General features: G+C 38.9%; 1 protein-coding gene across 1 annotated transcript in view; it reads right to left on the bottom strand.

The window, feature by feature from the left end:
- Positions 1–17,224, bottom strand: part of LOC131551974 (NACHT, LRR and PYD domains-containing protein 12-like) — a 291,745-nt gene extending 274,521 nt beyond the window's left edge. Inside the window, 7 exon segments of the mRNA XM_058795265.1 lie at positions 5,263–5,433; positions 9,629–10,274; positions 10,277–11,436; positions 11,574–11,669; positions 11,968–12,081; positions 12,507–12,588; positions 17,132–17,224. Of these exon segments, the coding sequence (XP_058651248.1) occupies positions 5,263–5,433; positions 9,629–10,274; positions 10,277–11,436; positions 11,574–11,669; positions 11,968–12,081; positions 12,507–12,588; positions 17,132–17,213 (2,351 nt within the window). The 5' untranslated portion in view covers positions 17,214–17,224.
- Positions 17,225–18,465: the final 1,241 nt, after the last annotated feature.

The following is an 18,465-nucleotide window of genomic DNA, read 5'->3' as shown; positions in this document are numbered from 1 at the left end:
ACACATTTTTCTGAATTTAGAAGAGTATTGATCAGTAAAATGCGCCTTTACGACATGTCCTTAACAGAGGTAACGCAGCTGATGTCACAAATTCTAACTGAATCTGAATTCAACAGTTTTGAATCTGCTGTTACTTCTGAACTGCAACATGCAAGTAAAGGTGATTTAAGAGAAGGTATTTTGAAAATCCTAAAGAATATCTTAGGACCCAAAATAGACTGGTCTAGAATTACTACCTGTGTGCAAAGGAAAGAAGAAACTGTGAGTGAATATACTGAGAGATTTTGTCAGTCAGCTGTAATTTACAGTGGAATCGTTGATGACCCTGAAAGTGTGCTAGATGACAAGGGACCCCTGGTTCGTATCTGGTCAGATGGCCTTGTAGCCGAATACAGAAAAGCTTTACCATTCTTAGATCTAACTTGGTCTAACAGAACTCTCAGAAGTAACCTAGACAGGTTAGCTACATGGGAAAGAGATGCTGATGTCAAGGCAAAAGTGAGAGTAGCAGCAGCTACGTTTAACACAACAAAACAAGACAATAGATGGTCTAAAAGAGAAGGTAAATGCAACTACTGTGAAAAATTAGGACATTGGGAGAAAGAGTGTAGGAAGAAGTTGCAAGATAGTAAAATAAATGCTATGCATAATTCTGCTCCTCCTCAGCCTGCCTACAACCCTGAAGTAGTTCCGCCAGTGACCACTGAAACTTTAGGACAGCTCGTACAGGCTCTTCTAAGAGCACAACAAGACCAGGAAAAACTAATTGTTGGGGCTGTGAGTAGCTACCTTTCCCTGTAATCCATCACAATGACAAAATAATTTTTGTGAAAGGTAGCGTAAAGAGAAAGAGATTGATTTTTGCTTGATACAGGTGCAGAGTGTACAGTAATTCCTACAAAATTGGCACAAGTTTTAAACATCCCATACAAGAAAACCAAACTTTGTTTAACTGGCGTAATAGGTGAAGATTCTGTTTTGTATGAAACCCCGCCCATAGAGGTACAATTTGGCCCAAAAACTCTGACTACAAAATTGCTATGTGCTCCATTAAATACAGGTGCAATTTTAGGCATGGATCTTCTGAGACAAGTACATCTAACGTTAGACATGTCCTCAGAATCCGCTAGCATAAAAATTTCCTCAGCACAAGTTTCTACCAATAATGCAATCCCTACTGAGTATGCTTTCTTACAGAATCATCTAATTTGGGCTAAAGACAAGGATGATTGTGGTTTGTTAACAGGTGTAGAACCAGTTAAATTGACGGAAATCCACCTCCGGTCACCAAACAATATCCGATTAATAAGGAAGCTATACAGGGAATCAAACCTATTGTAGAAAAGTTGCTGAAGCAAGGAGTGCTAGTTAAAACCAACAGTCCATGTAATTCACCCATATGGCCCATCAAGAAATCAAATGGGACATGGAGACTTACAATAGACTACAGAGTAGCCAATAAACATATTGATAAAATCACCCCTAGTGGCAGATCCATCTACAATTTGTAATGGCTTACCATTAGATTGTAAGATTTTTCAGTAATTGATATGTCTAATGGATTCTTTTCTGTACCGTTGCACTCTGACAGCCAGTCATGGTTAGCTTTCACAGTTGACTATGAACAATACCAGTGGACACGATTGCCACAGGGATTTCAAAACTCCCCAACCATATATCATCAGGCTGTCAGACGTGATTTGTGTGACCCAGAATGTCCAGTCAAACAGTCCACTATGATTCAATATGTCGATGATATTTTGCTTGCCTCAACAGACCACGAGGTACATCAAATTGAATTGGCAGCATTGTTGGACTATTTGCATAAAAAAGGACACAAATGCAGCTTTCACAAAGCTCAAATTGCTAAAAAGCAAGTCACATTTCTGGGTCAAACAATTGGTGCAGGAAATAGATCCATTACACAGGATCGAGCGGCTTCAGTCAAAGCCATACCTCCGCCTACTACCATTAAAACACTCCGCTCATTTTTAGGAACAGCAGGTTACTGTAGACCTTGGATTGAAGACTATGCCTCGATTGCTCAGCCTCTCTATGATTTGTTGAAAGGCCATGGTAAAGATTCAGATACTGTTTGTATGGAAGAACTTCATCTCAAAGCTTTTAATGATTTGAAGAGAGCACTATGTCAAGCACCAGCATTAGGAATTGCCCAATCTGATAGACCCTTTGTGCTTTATGTCCATGAACAATTAGGGTTTATGACTGCATGTCTAATGCAAGATCATGGGGGCAGCTTACGCCCAATTCATTACTATTCTGGTAAACTTGACATAGTCGCTCAAGGTATGGGCCCATGCCTCAGAGCAGTACAGGCAGTTCATCTAGCGCTTCAGGCTTCATCAGGAATGGTGTTAGGTCAGAATGTAAATGTAAAATGCCCTCACGCAGTGTCTGCACTAATGAATCAAGCAAAAGTCACTTCTGTCACCTCCTCCCGTTGGGGAAATTGGTTAGCAACTCACACAGCCCCGAACATTGTTATACAGCGTGCACCAGTCACGAACCCATCCTCATGTATGATGTCTGCAATGACTGAAGTTGTGTTAGAGGGTGAAGGTGAAATGACACATGATTGTGTTACGCTTACATATGCAGCGACAAGTGAAATAGCAGAAACTCCCATAGAGAACGCAGAATTGGAGTTGTTTGTTGATGGTTCGGCTCAAGTTATTGAAGGTAACAGACGAGCAGGATATGCAGTAACTTCCACCACTGAAGTAGTTGCTTCAGGTCGTCTTCCAGATCATTTTTCAGCTCAAGCTGCAGAACTAGTAGCCTTAACAAGAGCATGCACGCTAGCTTCAGGATCAGTTGCAAATATCTACACAGATTCCAGGTATGCTTTTGGGGTAATTCATGATTTTGGTGTCATTTGGCAAACCAGACAATTTCTAACTTCTGCTGGATCCCCCATTAAGCATGCTGGATTAGTGAAAGATTTAATGTTTGCCATGAAACTCCCAAAGAAATTAGCGGTGATCAAAGTGAAAGCACACCTCACAACTAATACTACGGAAGCTAAAGGTAATGCTCTTGCTGATGTAGCGGCTAAACAGGCTTGTTTCTATGCAACTATACAAGTGTGTTCAGGTAGTACAGCACCAGAAGACAATTCTACCTCCTGAATCAATCATTGATCTGTATAAAGATGTTCCTCTATATGAAGCATGGACATGGTTAGACAAAGGAGCCACTGTGGATTCATCCGGCTGCTGGACCAAAGGGGGAAAGTATGTTGCTCCCGAATCACTGTTGCCATATTTGGCTCAACAAATACACAATTTGGGTCACAGTGGTCCAGCAACGATGAATCACAGGTTCTCAAATCAATGGTGGAATCCAAAATTCAGAAACATAGCCACTGAAACAGTCAAGAGATGTGTTACATGTCAGAAAAATAATGATGTACCAGCAACCGCTACACCAGCAGCACATACCCCAGCTCCACCAGGGCCGTTTCGTCACCTGCAAGTTGATTACATATCGTTGCCCCCTTGTAAAGGAAAAATTGACGTTTTGGTAGTAATAGACAAATTCTCAAGATGGGTAGAAGCTTATCCAACAGGGCGTGCTACAGCTGCACATACTGCTAAATGTCTTGTCACTGATTTCATTCCCAGATGGGGATTACCAGATTGCATTGACTCAGATCAAGGTACCCACTTCACAGGACAGGTAGTCAAGGAAGTGTCTAGAATGTTGAAGATTAAGTGGAACCTTCACTGTCCCTATAGGCCACAAGCATCAGGACAGGTTGAACGATCAAACAGAACAATCAAAACCAGGCTAAGCAAAATGCATCAGGAAGGAGTACCATGGGTTGAAGCACTGCCCGCAGTACTGTGTAGTATGAGAGCGTCACCTAACAGATCAGTAGGACTGAGCCCTCATGAGATTATTACTGGGCGTCCTATGCAGATGCCAGGTGTGATTGATCTTAGAAATGCTGATGTTCACATTGTTTCAGATGCCCTGATCGCTTACTGTGAAAACCTCACAAAGGCAGTACAGAGTGCCAGAGAGAGAGTTGAGTCGTGTTGGCAGACCAAATGAGCCAAATGAGCCAGACTCGAATCTTTTGTTCTGCAAATGGCTTTCGGAGCCCCCTGGCCCAGACATGAATCGTTAGACTGACTGGATTATCAATGCAATCGAGTGTTGTTGATTGGGTCTGTCTTTCTCATTTGCATGCTTTGTTTAAAGTCGTCACCCAGGTGCTTTGTTTCCATTCCTAAGCACTGCCCCCTAAATGTATATACACTGCAATGTATCACTGCTTTTAGTTAGACTTGGATGACTACAGCGACGCGCAGCGAATTCTCAATAAAGAGTAACTTCTGGATGAAAGATATCCCAACGTCTCCTGGTCTCTGCTTCATAGAAGATAAAAGTTCACAACACTGTCAAAAACAGTAGCATTTAACACTAGTACACAGATCTGTAGAACAAGTAGGTTACAGAATGAAATGAAATACGCAAACACTATCCATGAAGAAATCTACGCTATTTCAGTCAGTATAGTAGTTACATTTTCACAAAGTCATGCTAAAAACATTCATAAGAGCACTAGACAAAGTTATCACCTATACAGCAATGATTATTAATGAAAACTATAACAGTATGTATTGTTGCATGATTAAACAACTGATAAAATTATCCACCCCTAACCTATAGTACAATATTAAGAAATTTTGATGCAATAATTATGGTATGATTTAACAGTGTTCATCCCTACAAAACAGAGAAAACGTCTTCCACAAACATCTACATCTCGGTCTCTTTTAAAGTGTTAGTGTATATAATGAGTTGTATATGGGTTATTATAGCACAGTTCTTAACCCCAGACCTCACTCGTTTTCAAAGCCTGGCTACGGTCACGTGCACATGTACTTCTTAATGTCAAATTATCCAACACTCTTAAAAATGCCGGGCTGAGTCTGTTGGGTCATTTTATCACATTTTAAACACTGTTGGGTAGTTTCAGTTTTCCAGTGAGAACTTGAAATCGTTCTGTGTTGACCAAGATTGTATTGTGTTTATCTTCAGTTGGATTTTTCGCTTGATGATATTCATGTACTTGCTTCTGTAACGAATGCAGATATCATCTACATATAAACTACAGTGAACATCAGAACCAATGACTTTTGCAATGCTGTTTAATTAATACTAAAAAGCGGAGGCTGAACACTTCATATTTACTTTAATTGTGCTTCCGGTGTGAGTCATATATGATCTTACCACAGTTTCTCCAGTTTACAGTCAGGATCCTGTAGTACATCAGAAAGCAGCTTCACTGAATCTCCTAGATTATTCTCAGACAGATCCAGGAGTCTCAGACGTGAGGGGTTTGATCTCAGAGCTGAAGCAAGAGCAGCACAACCTTCATCTGTGACGCCACAACCACTCAACCTGTAAAGAACAATGACACACTCTTCACTCTAAGATCAGATCAGTTTACCTGTGAATCCATTTTTAAAGAGAAAGTACAAACTTAAAGCACAAATCAATGTTTGATGGATCATTGGACTGAGGTCTAAAATGTCACAGAACACAAAACATGTTTCATTCAAGAATTTCTTTATTGCACTACTGTATATCTATGTTTTTATGCTAAATCGGTTTTATTAATAACAATATCCACTATACACACACACACACACACACACACACACACAGTGGGTACGGAAATTATTCAGACCCCCTTAAATTTTTCACTCTGTGTTATATTGCAGCCATTTGCTAAAATCATTTAAGTTCTTTTTTTTCTTTCCCTCAATGTACACACAGCACCCCATATTGGCAGAAAAACACAGAATTGCTGACATTTTTGCAGATTTATTAAAAAGGAAAAACTGAAATATCACATGGTCCTAAGTATTCAGACCCTTTGCTCAGTATTTAGTAGAAGCACCCTTTTGATCTAATACAGCCATGAGTCTTTTTGGGAAAGATGCAACAAGTTTTTCACACCTGGATTTGGGGATCCTCTGCCATTCCTCCTTGCAGATCCTCTCCAGTTCTGTCAGGTTGGATGGTAAACGTTGGTGGACAGCCATTTTTAGGTCTCTCCAGAGATGCTCAATTGGGTTTAAGTCAGGGCTCTGGCTGGGCCATTCAAGAACAGTCACGGAGTTGTTGTGAAGCCACTCCTTCGTTATTTTAGCTGTGTGCTTAGGGTCATTGTCTTGTTGGAAGGTAAACCTTCGGCCCAGTCTGAGGTCCTGAGCACTCTGGAGAAGGTTTTTGTCCAGGATATCCCTGTACTTGGCCGCATTCATCTTTCCCTCGATTGCAACCAGTCGTCCTGTCCCTGCAGCTGAAAAACACCCCCACAGCATGATGCTGCCACCACCATGCTTCACTGTTGGGACTGTATTGGACAGGTGATGAGCAGTGCCTGGTTTTCTCCACACATACCGCTTAGAATTAAGGCCAAAAAGTTCTATCTTGGTCTCATCAGACCAGAGAATCTTATTTCTCACCATCTTGGAGTCCTTCAGGTGTTTTTTTAGCAAACTCAATGCAGGCTTTCATGTGTCTTGCACTGAGGAGAGGCTTCCGTCGGGCCACTCTGCCATAAAGCCCCGACTGGTGGAGGGCTGCAGTGATGGTTGACTTTCTACAACTTTCTCCCATCTCCCGACTGCATCTCTGGAGCTCAGCCACAGTGATCTTTGGGTTCTTCTTTACCTCTCTCACCAAGGCTGTTCTCCCTCGATAGCTCAGTTTGGCCGGATGGCCAGCTCTAGGAAGGGTTCTGGTCGTCCCAAACGTCTTCCATTTAAGGATTATGGAGGCCACTGTGCTCTTAGGAACCTTAAGTTCAACAGAAGTTTTTGTAACCTTGTCCAGATCTGTGCCTTGCCACAATTCTGTCTCTGAGCTCTTCAGACAGTTCCTTTGACCTCATGATTCTCATTTGCTCTGACATGCACTGTGAGCTGTAAAGTCTTATATAGACAGGTGTGTGACTTTCCTAATCAAGTCCAATCAGTATAATCAAACACAGCTGGACTCAAATGAAGGTGTAGAACCATCTCAAGGATGATCAGAAGAAATGGACAGCACCCGAGTTAAATATATGAGTGTCACAGCAAAGGGTCTGAATACTTAGGACCATGTGATATTTCAGTTTTTTTTTTTTTAATAAATATGCAAAAATGTCAACAATTCTGTGTTTTTCTGTCAATATGGTGTGCTGTGTGTACATTAATGAGAAAAAAAAAAAAAAACTTCATCTAAATGATTTTAGCAAATGGCTGCAATATAACAAAGAGTGAAAAATTTAAGGGGGTCTGAATACTTTCCGTACCCACTGTGTGTGTGTGTGTGTGTGTATATATATATATATATATATATATATACACACATACATACATATATATATATATATATATATATATACACACACACACATATATATATATATCTGCACTAATATGTATGGAGGAATGATTGTGTGTGTGTGTGTGTGTGTGTGTGTGTGTGTGTGTGTGTTTACAGGTTTCTCCTCCATCACTAAGGATAGTAAATTCTGAGATCACCTGCACTGTAAGATATTATTTGTATATTGCAGTCCATTACAAAATATTATTTAAACTTCCATTCATTTTCAAATCTGCTTTATTCTCTGCAGGTTTGTGGGGCTGGAGTCTATCTCAGTGTCTCGGGTCACAAACAGGGATTCCCTGAACAGATGGCAATCTGATCACAATAGTTCTTCTCAAGATGCCCTTCTGTAAAATGTCAATATATAAATAACAAACAATTATAATTAATAACTACACTAAAAAATGCTGTTTTTTTTTTAACCCAAACGCTGGGTTCAGCTTGTTGGGTCATTTTATTGGGTTATTTTAATGCGGGTTATTTTCTTCTACCTAACCGCTGGGTTGAGCTCGTCTCCGGTGAAACTTCTTAACAACGCAGCTGCTGAGAGCACGGGCTTTTCTTTAAGTCCACAGCAGAGAGCGGTTCTCAGTGCCACCACCAATTTGGTGCACTCTTTCGGGGAAATAAAGGTTTGTATACATTTTATTTCATTTATAAAGTCTTTGTGTTGTAAATTATATTATTTTACGCAACGCAACATAAGGACAAGATGTCAGTCAGCTGGGGTCGTTGCGTGCTGGAAACGCCTTTGCCTTGCAGAACATAAATGGATTTCATTCGTTATAATACTGAGTGTAATTTAATTTGATGTTAAAATATGTTCTCTAATTTCAGTACTGATTGTTTTTGGGCAGGTTTTGGAGTCAGTCACGCCATTTCTCAGCTAGGAGTGAAACGTGAGGTCGCGGTCTAAAGTTCACTGTTCCCCCACAAACAGTGGCCCTTCATCGGCTCAGATTTTGGCGACACACCGGCACGAGAATTAACACTATTTCGGTAGAAAGCGATTACAGAGAACGGCTGAATACACTTAAATTAAAATGCTACTTCTATATGCCTTTTTTTATTTCTAAAATGTTTGTTAAAAGAATGCATGTAATATTGTAAACTATTCACCCAAATAAATTCAATTTGTCTTGTATTTGGTCCATGGGTGTTCTTGCTTAATAATAAATGTTCATCTTTAGATTATTGCTGTTGCCTATAGTAATTCTGTGTGTGATTTTTAATTTCCAGCCCATTTTAAGCCAGCAATATAATAATTCTTAAACAATAAATTAAACGCTTAACACAACCAGCCGGGTCAAAATAACCCAGCATGTGTTCTGTCCAATATTTACCCAGGGTTGAATAACCCAAGTTGTGTTGTTTTTAACCCAGCATTCTTTTTTTAAGAGTGTACCTTGTAGATTTCAATTTTTGTCTTCAAAAGTGTGTGTTCAAGTTGTTACAGCCCTGCCCTTTTTTCATTTATCTTTTGTTGTGCGCTTGCAGGAACTGAGGCTCCTCCCTGATGGGCGGGACTGTAGTGCTGATCATGGGCCACACCTGTGACACACTATTTAAGAGGCTCATGGACTCTGGCTCTCTCGCTCTCATTTTTATTTTGTGTTCTTGTTTGAAGAATGGGTTCTTGAGATTGTGTGTTCCCATTTTTTCCACGAACTCCACAAACCCCATTTCCAACAGTTATTTGATTTGTTGTTCTTTTAGATTATTCTTTATCATCTTGACCCTAGACATCATTTGTTAAATTTAAATAAACTTATATCCTTTTTGTTGAAACCTATTCTGTGAAGTGTCCTCTTTATGTTGTGACTTCGAGCCGGGTCGTAACAAAGTATGCTGCTGTTTTGCTCCATTAACTGATTCATCAGATTTTAGGAGATTTGAGCTGCTGTATATATGAGCTGCTTCTCCACTTGTTTGGTTGCTCTCCATTTCTGCTTGGTCTTTTATGCCAGATGAGAAATATTTAAATTCCTTCTTTGTTAATTTTAACATTTTTAAATGGAAAACCTGAATTATTTATGTGCAACTTCTCTGACTTTGTTTAAATGCCTGAAGAAATCTTTTACAGTGTCACTGTACTGAAAACACATCAAAATGCAGACCACTAAAATAATAGCAACAGCACTTAATATTTATGAGCTTTTAACTTTGATTTTCTTAATGTTTTAACAGTGAAGTGATTGTTCTCATTGATACTTACTCAACTGATCTGGATTCTTTAATCACAGGCAGCAACTTCTGAAGAACTTTCATATTTTCAGGATTATTCTTTCTTTTCACAAATTTATGAAAATGAAACACATTCAGATCCTCTTCTGATGTCAACAACACAAAAGCTACAGCTGACCACTGAGATGAAGAGAGTTTGGCTGCACTTAAATGTCCAGATTTCAGATACTGTTGTATTTGCTCCACTAGTGAACGATCACCCAGTTCATTCAGACAGTGGAACAGATTGATGGATTTCTCTGGAGAGTCAATGGTCCTGATCTTCTTCTTGATGTACTCAGCTGTTTTCTCATTGCTGTCAGAGCTGCTTCTTTTCAGCGTCATTATTCGTTGTAGGAGAATCTGATGAGACTCCACTGACAAACCCAGAAGGAACCGCAGGAAAAGATCCAGATGTCCATTTTTACTCCGTAGAGCCTCATCCACAGCTCTCTGATGCAGGTCAGATAATGAAACATCTTCTGATGAACTGAGTTGAAACAAGTCCTTCATTTTAGACTGTAAACTCTGTTTGGTGATTTGCTCAAACTCATTTCTGTTGTGGTTTGTCCAGGAGAGGTGCACATATAGAGCTGCTAGATGTTCCTGAATGCTCAGATGAACAAAGCAGAAGACTTTCCCTGATACAAGCCCAACTCCTCTCTGAAGATCTGAGAGCACAATCCTGAGTACACTGATGCTTCTGTCACATCAATGCCACACTCTCTCAGGTCTTCCTCATAGAAGATCAGGTTCCCTTTCACAAGCTGCTCAAAAGCCACTTTCCCCAGTTTGAGGATCATGTCTTCATCTGTCACCTTTTTCTCATAGTCCTTCTCATGATTGATGTTGGTCTGAAGGATCAGGAAGCGTGTGTACATTTGAGTGAGAGTCTTGGGAATCTCTCCACTCTCTGCTGGACTCAACATCTTCTCCAGAACAGCGGCTGAGATCCAGCAGAACACTGGGATGTGGCACATGATGTAGAGGCTCCTTGATGACTTCAGGTGTGAGATGATTGCTTCGGCCAGACTCTGATCACTGATTCTCTTCCTGAAGTATTCCTGCTTCTGTGGCTCATTGAAGCCTCGTACCTCTGTCACTCGATGGACACACTCAGAGGGGACGAGATCAGCTGCTGCTGGTCTGGAGGTGATCCAGATGAGAGCAGAGGGAAGCAGATTCCCCACAATCAGGTTCATCAGCAGCACATCCACTGAGGCTGATTCAGATATATTACACAGTTTCACTTTACTCTTAAAGTCCAGAGACAGACTAAACTCATCCAGACCATCAAAGATGAACAACACTTTATATTCATCACTGGATATTTCCATTTCTTTAGTTTCAGGGAAAAACACATGAAGAAGATCTGAAAGACTGAGTGTTTTGTCCTTCATCAGGTTGATTTCTCTGAAAGGCAGTGGAAATATGAGCTGGACGTCCTGATTCTCTTTCCCTTCAGCCCAGTCCAGGATGAACTTCTGCACAGAGACTGTTTTTCCAATGCCAGCGACTCCCTTTGTCAGCACAGTTCTGATGGCTTTGTCTTGTCCAGGTAAAGGTGTAAAGATGTCACTGCATTTGATGGCTGTGTCCTCTGTTGCTGCTCTCCTGGATTGTGTCTCAATCTGTCTCACCTCATGCTCATTACTGATCTCTCCACTCTCACTCTCTGTGATGTAGAGCTCTGTGTAGATCTCATTCAGGAGTGTTGGGTTTCCCTGCGTCGCTGTTCCCTCATACAGACGACCAAACTTCTTCAGCAGATTTGATCTGAACGTGTTGAGGACTTCATGGCTGGAAAATTAAAATACCACGTTATTACATGAGCTACAGAGGTAAATGTACAGAGAATTTTTTTTTTTATGAGACACTGAACATATAGGGTTTATGAAATGTGTCAGTTATTAATGATGTAAATGAGTAATGTTTACCTTACACCAGGATACATGCTGTCTTGTGGTTGATTCACAGGCTGGTCATATTTCTCACAGACGGGTTTTGTTACTGATCTGTGTTGCAGGTTTGACCTTGAATCAAGAATCAAACACTCTGACATTGGTGAAAATTTTCCAGTTAACTTAACAATTGTGAATTCATTAAAAATGCTCCTGCTCAAGGTCACAACTGTAAAAAATAAATACCATTTAAATAAATGTAAATAAAGAAAACAATTCTACTCTGTGCTCTGTGATTGTTGTCATTAGATTTACTGCATTTCATAGCCAGACTTCTGCTCATATTTATTTATTACAGTGCTGTAGATTTATGACAGTTTAATTTAAAATATCTTACTATGATCATATCTTTTACAAAACAATTTAATACTTGAGGTTAAACCTTGTGTCATCACTCTTAAAATTAAGTGGAGAATCCATAGAAGCATCACTCCTCATAGACACACAGCTGGGCTCTGCTTCTGATTTCTTCAGATGAACTGAACTATAACAGAGAGTGTGTGAGCAAATGATAAAATATCACATCACATGATAAAACACCATAACAAATATTACAATTCTTTCTGTTAATGAAATAGACACAGCTGGGCTCTGAAAATATCGCTATTGACCCATCAAAATTGTGATCATTTATAGTGATTTATGGATATGTTATGGTAGTCTGTAATTTTGTGTTTCAATATTCTTAGTTTATGTTTTCCTTCTGTTTTCATATTTTCTCCTTGTTTTTAATTTGGTGTATTAATATTATTTGTTTATATTTTCTTCCTGTCCTTAATATCAACCTACCAAAAGGAACTACAGATGAAAACTAGCCAGTGTCGGCTAAATCTGGCGCATTTTACATATTGTATGTAATATTAATGTGCATTGTCCCTGATTAATGAAAAATGAAATGAAATGTTGTACCTGAAATGTTGTGGAGGACCTATAGACTCGTCACTCTTCATAAACACACAGCTGGGCTCTGCTTCTGATCTCTTCTGATCAACTGAACTATAACAAACAATCCTTTGAATTACTGTATTAATATTCACTTTTGTTTAAAAAAAATATATGATATTTTCATGTTTACTCTGTTGATACAGAAACTATAAACCAAAGTTCTTTCATAGACTCTCTGGCATAAAAAGTAATAGGAATACCATATTAATATGAATACCAAATATAAAACAAAAACGCAATATAAATATGACACACAGCTCTGGCTCTGATCTCTTCTGATGAACAGATTTATTTATTTATGATGACATTCATTATAATAAAGAACCTTTAAAAATAAAACATTAAAATCACTTTATATGGAGGCTATATGGTCTTATTGTTTTAAATAAAATTCTAATTTTTAACTTAAAAAAAAAGGTTGAAAGGGTGTTTCTTGTGAATATTTAGATCTGGTGACTTTGTTCATTCATTCTTTGTTTCTCTCACAGACAGCATTTAAAACATGGCCACCTGTTGTGGGAAAATACTCACCCTCATATAAAAGTTGATGAATTTCACATATTTGCAAAAATTGCAGGGAACTTACATGTTAAAAAAGTTGTTTCTAAGAATTAGTTTACGTTTACATTGAAATGTTATGAATTTAATTTTTACATTTTTCTTAATCTCTCTGTAAATGTTTGTATCTCAGGGGATTCGTCACCCTTTTAGGGCTATAAATCGAGATATGTTTTACTCTGTGGTCTATAGACTTTAGACTTTGTAGCCTATTTCAGAAAATCAGTTTAATACTTCAAACTCTTAAATGATAATTTATTGTCAATCATTGAACCATTATTCATTATTGACAGATAGACAAACAAACAAATTACTAATATAAAAGCTATTATATTAAAAGCTTAAGCGAGTTTGCTGGCCAATTAAGAACAGGGATACCATGGACCTTAAACCAGATACTGGTTGTTTTGGCACTGTGTGCAGGTGCCAAGTCCTGTTGGAAAATGAAATCTGCATCTCCATAAAGTTGGTCAGCAGCAGAAAGCATGAAGTGCTCTAAAACTTCCTGGTATATGGCTGCGTTGACCTTGGACCTCAGAAAGCACAGTGGACCAACACCAGCAGATGACATGGCACCCCAAACCATCACTGACTGTGGAAACTTTACACTGGACCTCAAGCAACATGGATTGTGTGCCTCTCCTCTCTGGGACCCTGATTTCCAAAGGAAATGCAAAATTTACCTTCATCAGAGAACATAACTTTGGACCACTCAGCAAGTCCAGTCCTTTTTGTCTTTAGCCCAGGCGAGACGCTTCTGACGCTGTCTGTTGTTCAAGAGTGGCTTGACACAAGGAATGCGACAGCTGAAACCCATGTCTTGCATACGTATGTGCGTAGTGGTTCTTGAAGCACTGACTCCAGCTGCAGTCCACTCTTTGTGAATCTCCCCCACATTTTTGAATGGATTTTGTTTCACAATCCTCTCCAGGGTGCAGTTATCCCTATTTCTTGTACACTTTTTTCTACCACATCTTTTCCTTCCCTTCGCCTCTCTATTAATGTGCTTGGACACAGAGCTCTGTGAACAGCCAGCCTCTTTTGCAATGACCTTTTGTGTTTTGCTCTCCTTGTGCAACGTGTCTATGGTCATCTTTTGGACAACTGTCAAGTCAGCAGTCTTCCCCATGATTGTGCAGCCTACAGAACTAGACTGAGAGACCATTTAAAGGCCTTTGCAGGTGTTTTGAGTTAATTAGCTGATTAGAGTGTGGCACCAGGTGTCTTCAATATTGAACCTTTTCACAATATTCTAATTTTCTGAGATACTGAATTTGGGATTTTCCTTAAGAGCTTTTAGAATTTTTAAAACCTATAGAAATTAAACAAGTGAGTTGACAACAACAACAACAATTTAACAGCCCGACTCACCCCACAAAAGCAGGATGGTAGTGATCTCACAGCTCTGGCAGTGTTTACACATCTATGTAAAGCCATTCATCCACATTTTAACCAAGTGGAAAGTGATATTACTGTAAATACAGACTGATAAAAAAAAAAAATCAAACCTGCTTTAAAACCCAGCAACACAACTGTAGCTGTATAACTTTACAACAGCAACACTGCTTTAACAAAAAAAGCAAAATAGCAAGATTTATTTAACATCAAAACAAACATTTTAAAAATGCTGTCTAATCGCTCTCGCATTCTTACACAGAATGGTCTGCAGCGCTGCTTCAAGTCGAACATCTATTTTGTTTTATTAGAAGATCACAGCAGTTCTTCTGTGGCTTTATAATACTTTCATTTACACAATTTAGCAAAATCAGACAATATTGTGTCTAATATATACCACTATATTAACTTCTAATTATTTAATTGTTTTAAATAAATATGACATTTGCATCTTGTCAGTGTTCAAAAAATGCTGGGAAATCACTTCACAAAGCCCTACAAGAGTGATTACTTATCCAGCTTATTTTTCAACGCATTTTCTGTGAATGCGCAAGACTTACGGTTCATTAGCTGCTGCAGGGAAGTAACGAGAATAACAAAGCGTAAAGTACAGATACTTAAAAAATGTACTTAAGTAAGGAAGCTTTAGACAAAAGAGTGAGAGCTCCAACACTTACTCAAACTAATCATTCAGCTGAACGATCCTGAGACTTCACTCAAATACACAATCTTAGTCTTATGTTACACAAACGCTGAAATCAACCACAGACAACACGAAACAGCAACGAAACCACTTCATGTGCTTAAAAACAAACATCAAAAAATACACGTCCTTCCGGAGAAAAGTGAAGGCGGAAGTCCTCTGCCAGTGACGTCACATGCATTCTTCTTCTTCTTTTGATGTTGTTTTATGGCAGATGGCAAACCAACTTTAGGTGCATTTACCGCCACCAACTGGACTGGAGTGTGAAGCACTAATAATTACTAACAATAAAAAATATATATATACATTCAAAAATGTGTAAGTGTTCAATAATTCAATGTTTTTTTTTTCAAATACAGTTATTTTAATATTATATTATGAATATTATTTTACAAACAAATCTAAATTAACATATATAAAATATATATTTTTGCTGAGATTTGATGTTGTGACACAAATTTGCGCCGTGATTAAGCAATGACGTCATCGTGCAATGACATCACAACGTCTGAAAATAGGCTTGTTTGAGATACAGTGCACTGCAGTGAGGGGAGGAGTGAAATAAGCGCAGTCAAGACGGACAGTTCTGAGCTCTCGAAGTGGAACAGATACGACGAGATCAAAGGCAGATATCGCGTTATTCTCACTCATGCACTGTGCTGCTGATAAACATGATATCATTTCAGTTATGTTGCTTTTATATGAATATAAATACGATGAACAAGACACCCAAAGTGCTTGCTATTTAATTCCATACGAAGGGTGTATTTCTCATCCATTTTTATTTTAATTCAAACATGTATTTTAGATTTTAATAGAAACTATATGACAACAATCACATATCTCACACAGAGATGCACTGTCAGTGTTTGGGAATATTCATGCACAATTTAAATACATAATAGCATGAAATCACATTAAAAAAATAAAACATTTTAGAAGAGAATGCAACATCACAGTTGTCTGAACCAATGAGCATTAAGCTGTGTCGTCAGTCAGTCGTTTCCCATCATGCTTTTGATCAGCGCAGTCGGTGGAGAGCAACTGCGCGCGACTGCTCAATCCGACACAGACGCCGCCGTCGCGATTGTTTTTTGGCACAGGTCAGCATGACATCAGAGCAAGACGGACGTAACTCGGACACTTTTCTTACCGGCATGCACCTCGCGGCGATCACCGGTGATCGGTTCTGCGCAGATTTTGCTCATCTCAAACAAGCCCAATTAGTTGGCAACACTGAGTACGTCATCGTGCTACAGACTCGCGGTGGTGCTGTAGTTCGTTTAGCTTTTTAGTTCTGGCGATTTAGGCTTCAAAATTCGTCAAAGTTATATTATTTTGTGACGATTATCTTGATGGACAAAACGTGAAAGTTTCATGAACTATGATTGAACACCGAGCTTAATTTATGCGATTATCCAAAAGCCTATGGAAAAATCCTTTTTGTCGAGGAACCAGTTTCATGCTAACCGCCTACAAAGTGACGTCATAGCTCCCCCACTCTATTACTGAGCCCACAGCTCGGTGGTCAACACCCAAACAGTCATGATGTATATGTGTTAGCCCAATACAGAAACATATTGATAAAGCACTGTAGTTTGTACACCAACGTATTGCTGTATTCTTTACTTTAACTCCAAGTAATAACAACGACAAACATTCACTATTCATCGACACATTGCTGTTAACATTAAATATTGTTGTTCAGCATGAGAAAAAAGACGCAGTATTGATTTGCGCATGCGCAGTAAGCCCTGGTAGGAAAATCTGACGGGTAGGACAAAATGTCAGGACACCTACAAGCTGCGCGAAGCGAACACAACACACACAACTATACGTATCTTGCATGCTACACTACAGAGTACATGACAGCAACAGTTTTAAAAAGAGTTACTCCACTTTCAGAATAAAAATGTCCTGATAATTTACTCACCCCTATCCAAGATGTTCAAGTCTCTCGTTTTTCTTCTTCTTCTCTTGGTTAATGGCGGATTGCAAACAACTTTTAGGTGCATACCGCCACCTACTGTATAAGAGTGTGTAACATCATATACGCTTTATCTATATACATAAATACTGCCAATACTACCTCCTTGTTAATCTTTTTTCATTTTCTGTTTCTAGATAAAAAAAATAGGATCCATAGTACTTCTTCCTCTTCTAAATCTGCTTTGATACATTGAAAAAATACCTCTACTTTCTACATAAGGGGTTAGTCTTTCTGTTATCATTCTTTCCATCACCTTCCCAATATGAGAGGTAAGCACTATCGGCCTGTAGTTACTAAGATCTGCCGCAACCTTTCCCGGCTTCCTAATAGGGATGATGACTGCCTCTTTCCAGTTGATAGGAAGTTTCCCTTCTTTCCATACCTTGTTATACAAACCCAACAACTTACCCATAGCTAATACATCTAAGTGCTTTAACATCTCATAGCATAGATTATCCTTTCCCGGTGCTGTTGCCCCAAATGTTCCTAAAGCCCTCTTCTGTTCTCCTATAGTAAATGGAACATCCATTGGACTATCTGTACTTTCTCTCTTATCAATTATACCTGTATATGTCCCTTTTGTTCTTTCTCTACCTCTCATTCCATCTTCCATTAAATTATTCGAGCTATGTACTTTAATAAGTTCTCTTGCAATCATCTCTGGTTTTCCCTTCTCTGTAACTGCTAATTCCTCCCCTGTTTTTAACGCTGGATATTGCCATTCCATTTTTATCCCTCTCATACACTTTATCATACCCCAAACTTCTCCAACTGGTGTTGCTCTTCCTATTTGACTACAATATTCTCTCCAACTTTGTTTCTTTGCTTCCTTAATAGTCTTTTTCACTATTGCCTGCTTTCTTATATTTTATTAAATGTTGAATATTATGAGTTTTCCTTAATAGCTTAAACATTCTATTCCTCTCTCTAACAGCCTCACCACATAAACCTTTCCCATTGAGCTTTATTGAAAAACCATTTCTCTATTCTTCCTCTTTGCTCTTTCTCCCCCCTCCATACTAACTGGCTAATCACCGGAAAATGATCACTACCCTGTGTTGACTCTTCCCATACTTCCCAATTACATATATCTCCTAAATTGTTAGATACCAGAGTCAAATCTAGTACTGACACATTTCCTCTATGTAGATCAAATCTAGTCCCTCCACCATCATTTACACAAACCATGTTCATTTCTTCTAACAGCTCCTCAATTATCCCTCCATTCTCATCTAGCTTCTCCCCTCCCCACAGTGTGCTATGTGCATTAAAATCTC

This window comes from Onychostoma macrolepis, chromosome 13 (assembly GCF_012432095.1).
Source record: "Onychostoma macrolepis isolate SWU-2019 chromosome 13, ASM1243209v1, whole genome shotgun sequence".
NCBI classification, from domain to species: Eukaryota; Metazoa; Chordata; class Actinopteri; order Cypriniformes; family Cyprinidae; genus Onychostoma; species Onychostoma macrolepis.
This window is presented reverse-complemented; position numbering and strand designations above follow the sequence as displayed.